The sequence below is a fragment of the Ricinus communis genome, chromosome 3 (assembly GCF_019578655.1).
Source record: "Ricinus communis isolate WT05 ecotype wild-type chromosome 3, ASM1957865v1, whole genome shotgun sequence".
NCBI lineage: Eukaryota > Viridiplantae > Streptophyta > Magnoliopsida > Malpighiales > Euphorbiaceae > Ricinus > Ricinus communis.
The window spans coordinates 25,907,875-25,912,556 of NC_063258.1; the positions used below are offsets into that span (position 1 = coordinate 25,907,875).

Below are 4,682 nucleotides of genomic sequence, written 5' to 3' on the forward strand. Positions count from 1 at the left end.
ATGAAACCAAAATCTGAATGGAAAAAACTCAATGAGAATCAGAGTATCATATACCTGAAATAAACTCGTTCTATACTTAGCGTATACTATTTATTGTGCACTTTTAAAATTGTCCTTAAATAATAGAATATTCTTTACATCAAAGTTTATGTATATGATATTTTCTTCTCAATGTCTATTTTGGTGAAGAAAAATGAGTATTGTTGCAATGTCTATACATGTGAAAAAATACAAAAGAGTATTTTATAATCTGTAACAGTTACAGTATAATATACTTGAAATATATTAGTTATATACTCATTATATATCTTTTACTGTTTACTTTTAAATCTGTTTTATATGCTTATGAAAATATATACATTTTGTATACCTGCATATACTTATTAATTCTCAATATACGAATTTTGTATAATATATATATGAATAAAAAATTATTTAAATATTATTTTTCTATAATTTCATAATAGATACTTATTACCTGCCTCTATATACCTATGGTTTACTTTTTATTGTATATTTTTTTCTCCTATCATATACTTAAAATATACTATTTACTATAATTTTTAATACTTATTTTATATTTTGTTTTAAACTACTTTTTATAATCTATTATTGATTTATTCTTTTTTTTTTATTTATATCAATATAATAATAAATACAAGTACTTTATAGGATATATATCAATAACACATGAATTTAAATATATTTTTATAAAATTTCAAAAGATATACTTATAGTATATTTCTGTATACTCGTTACATAGAATTTTCTGGATTTTTTTCAGATAAGTTTTGATTATTTATCTTCAGATCTTAAATTTTTTAATCATTTTATTCTTCATATAAATAGTTAAGTAAATTATATAATATGTTTGTTTTGAAATTTTTTAGGCATTTTTTTAAAAACAACAAGAAATCAAATAGATCATTAGATGAGATTGAATTGCATGTTTTCACTTTCTGTTCTTTCATTTTTTGTTGTTTATTATATATTATTATCGAAATTACATATTGTTTATTACAAATTTTTTAAAATTTTAGTATGTAAATTTTGTTTGAATCAATTACTGTAATTTCTTAGCTTTTAAATCTGTTGATTTAGAGCAAAACGCGCGTGTTTTTACATGAGTAGTATAGAAATAAGTTTCTTGACTATAATATGTATTTTTATAAAATTTTGAAATGGTGGTATAAAAGTTAGACAACTCTTATTTTTAGTATTCCTATAAATTCTCATAATTTGAATGGTTAAAGGTTCATGGTTACCATCATTAAAATTTATATAAATACTAAAAATTATATAATTATTAGTGCAGGCCTTAATTATTAACGCTATGCTGGTATTAGAATTTCGAAAAATGTTGATACCGACATTGAAATATATAATTTGATTTAAAACTTTTTAGGTTGAAAGAACTTTGATTGAAAAAATTAACCAATCAAAGTTATAATATTTATCTTGATTTAGTTTGATTTATCATTTAGGAGAATTTCAGTTTTTCAATTTTTTCTAATTGAGTTTGAGTTTGAACCAGATCCATCTTCACCATGTATCTAGTGTTCATGAAATTTAATTTATTTATGAATCCAAGCTCAAATAGAAAAATTAATAATTATTAATGCTATACTTAATTGAAATTCATTGAAAAAATTATTTTATTTAAAAAAATATAAAATAATAAATTTAAAATAATAAAGTTAAAAGAGATATTGATATTATAAGATCTATTAATTTGCCCAATATAAAATTTATTTAAAGTTATCTATTTTATTAGAATTTAAATTACTTATAATTAATTTCATACAAATTTATTTGTAGAGGAATTTAAATCACTTCTATTTATTCAAAGTAGGTAAATTCTAAATTTATAATTAAATTTTATAAATTTCAACTAAATACAATATAAAAAATAAAATTATTTATAACTTATTTAAAAAATTATATCGCCATCTCCATATAATTATGGAATAAAATAAATGAATATACGATAGCTTACATAATAGGATACTTTAGTTAACATGTTTATAAAAGTGAAAGTATACAAAAATGTAGAGATATGAATACAATGAGATTGGCATCTTTATGACGTTTTATAATAACATATTATTGGCATAATTTTAATAATTAAATGTAAAATTAATAATAATATTTTAACTTTTAGTTGATAGCCATTTAATTAAAATTTGAGAATTGAGATTATAAAACTTAATAGATCGTTTAATACAAATGAAATGAGCTAAAAATTATGAAAGCACACTTTAGTGCAGGATATCAAATAGACAGGAACACCCTTAAGCATTGCGAAAATGACTGGATCAGATTACAGAATCCTGCAACCTTATCCTCTACTACAAACACTTCCAAACTATCAATACCTCTGATTTTCCCACCAAAAAGAAAAAAACCAGAAAAGCAAACAAAAGAAATTAGAAAAAAAAAAAAAAGGAAAGAAAATCAAGAAATGGCAACAACATTTCTCTCAACTGCAAAATCCTTCCTCTCCTCTAATCTACCATCTTCTTCATCATCATCATCATCATCATCAACATCTTCTTCTTTGTCTTCATTAACTGCACCTTTATTATTTTGTCCACAAAAGAACAATGCAAAGAGACCAATCATATTATGCAAAGCTTTGAGTGAGTCAGCACCACCAACTTCTCCAATTATAAGCAAAAGAAGTCTCTCTGTTTGCTTCATTACCAGTTTTGTATTTTCATTGACTAGTAGGGGAAATTCCAGTGCCAATGCAGCTATTTTAGAGGCTGATGATGATGAAGAGCTTTTGGAGAAAGTGAAGAAAGATAGAAAGAAAAGAATTGAAAGACAAGGTGTTATTAGCTCATCCAACAAGGAAAAAGGTTCAATCTCATTCAATATACAGCAAAACCCATAATTTGTTTTAATCACGATTGAGGTTATTATATTCTATTTGTTTTTGTTTTTCGATTATAGTTTGGTTGTTTATCTTAACTACCAATATGTTAAGAGTTACATAGATTAGTGTTCTCACAGTAGTATACTATTAGTTAAAATGGTTGTCTATGTGTTATGAAATTTGATTAATCTGTTTAACACCCAACTATTAGAAATGATTTATTTCAGTTGTTTTCTCAAAACAAATCAGCTCAATATCTTGATTTTTTTGAAACACATACTTAAGGCTTTTCTTGCAGTATCGTCAATTTCAGCTATATTCCGCCGCATTCTTTTTGAATGTAAGCAATAAAATCTGCTGCAGGGTATTTGCAGGATGTGGTTTACAAGCTGAGCAAAGTAGGTCAAGCCATAGAAAACAATGATTTAACTACAGCTAATTCAGTTCTCGGGGGAACCACGGATACAGATTGGGTCCAAAAGGCTAATTTAGCTTTCGATAAGGTTATTAAACCCTCTTAAGCTAATTACTTCAAGTAAAACTTTCATTTCAGCTGGACTCTAGTTTTTGAATGAGAAAATTTGATAGACTCTATTTTCTACACTGTCGATCCTTTTCTCTACGATGTCTGATTGCTTTTGCATTTGGCAACAGCTGAGCTCTAGTCCTGAAGAGAAGAATCAGGTTGATACATTCAATTCCTCACTAGCTTCATTGATTTCATCAGGTGGGTTATGTTGTATCTATTCTCCAATGTTTGTATTTTGTGCCTCGCATTCCTGAAAGAACTGTCACTCTTGCAATGGGTCAAGCTTTCCAAAAACTATATTCTAGGCCAAGGTTGTTTAGCATTGAGGTTGAAACTTTCTTCCTAAGATGTACAATATTGGTGATATAAATTTTCTGTAACTAACTTATTCTTCATTTTGCAGTTGTTCGAAATGACATTGAATCCTCAAAAACTGCTTTTGTGTCATCAGCCACTGCATTTGAGACATGGACAACCTTGACAGGGCTGGTTGCTCAGCTAAAAGGGCTTTAATAAGGAGAGGCAGGATTCTGTTTTTTCTTTTTCTTTTTTCCTGTTTGTTCTTTCTTCAACATTCACAGCTCCAGTTGATTACCCTGGCTCATTTTATTCAATCCTTCACTGATTTTGTTTGTAGTCGCGTCGACCTGGAGGCCAACAGGCTATTTTCCTGGCACAAGAGTATTATTTCTTTGCTCAATCTTCTTGAGCTTCGGTTACAAGCAATAACATTGTCCTTTTTTTGTTTTTTTGTTTTTTTTTTGGTTCCTTTTTATGAGAGACATTTTAAAGGCCTCTAATAAACCAAACTAGAAAATACAAGAAGAGCATTATGGCTCCGACCATAAATTAATTATGAATCTTAATGCTATACCTCTGTTCTTTTGCGCTGCTAGAGGCACATACATAAAATAAGGGTAAACAGCCCTCATATTTCATGACCCTAAACAGGGGATTAATGCCTGCCAACATTATTAAGAAGATGCAAATCATCAATCTCTAAGTTTTACTGCCATCTTTGGTAACCTGAAAATTCTGGTAGTCAAAAGGCAACAATCATTAGACGAGCAAAACGATAACTCTCAACTTCATTACAGAACAAGGAGCTTGGTATATATAAGTTTAAGACTGGTGCCGGCAAAACTCTTTTTTCTAGGTTTAAGACTGGTGAGAACGAGTTCAGCCACGGAGAAGAGACGGATCAAGTCCGGTCGGGTCGACCTCTAGAGCGCTATCCATATGCTGCGCATAAAACTTGCTGGGTTTGTTGTTCAC

At 28.0% G+C, this 4,682-nt stretch overlaps 1 protein-coding gene across 2 annotated transcripts; it reads left to right on the forward strand.

Moving 5' to 3' along the window:
* Positions 1-2,291: 2,291 nt before the first annotated feature.
* LOC8270220 (thylakoid lumenal 16.5 kDa protein, chloroplastic) lies at positions 2,292-4,156 on the forward strand. Of its 2 annotated transcripts, XM_002527151.4 has the most exons (5): positions 2,292-2,861; positions 3,242-3,381; positions 3,533-3,605; positions 3,811-3,929; positions 4,045-4,156. In XM_002527151.4, the coding sequence occupies exons 1-4, from the start codon at positions 2,462-2,464 to the stop codon at positions 3,918-3,920; spliced, it is 723 nt and encodes a 240-aa protein (XP_002527197.2). In that variant the 5' UTR covers positions 2,292-2,461; the 3' UTR covers positions 3,921-3,929; positions 4,045-4,156. The 2 variants fall into 2 exon arrangements, with proteins under 2 accessions (XP_002527197.2, XP_015579666.2); XM_015724180.3 differs by having other exon boundaries at positions 2,295-2,861; positions 3,811-4,156.
* Positions 4,157-4,682: the final 526 nt, after the last annotated feature.

Excerpts from the sequence above, each read along its gene's own strand:
- LOC8270220 (XM_002527151.4), top strand. The coding sequence starts at position 2,462 with ATGGCAACAACATTTCTCTCAACTGCAAAATCCTTCCTCTCCTCTAAT. Across the intron at positions 2,862-3,241 it reads CTCATCCAACAAGGAAAAAG|GGTATTTGCAGGATGTGGTT; the intron begins GTTCAATCTCAT and ends AATCTGCTGCAG. Across the intron at positions 3,606-3,810 it reads AGCTTCATTGATTTCATCAG|TTGTTCGAAATGACATTGAA; the intron begins GTGGGTTATGTT and ends TTCATTTTGCAG.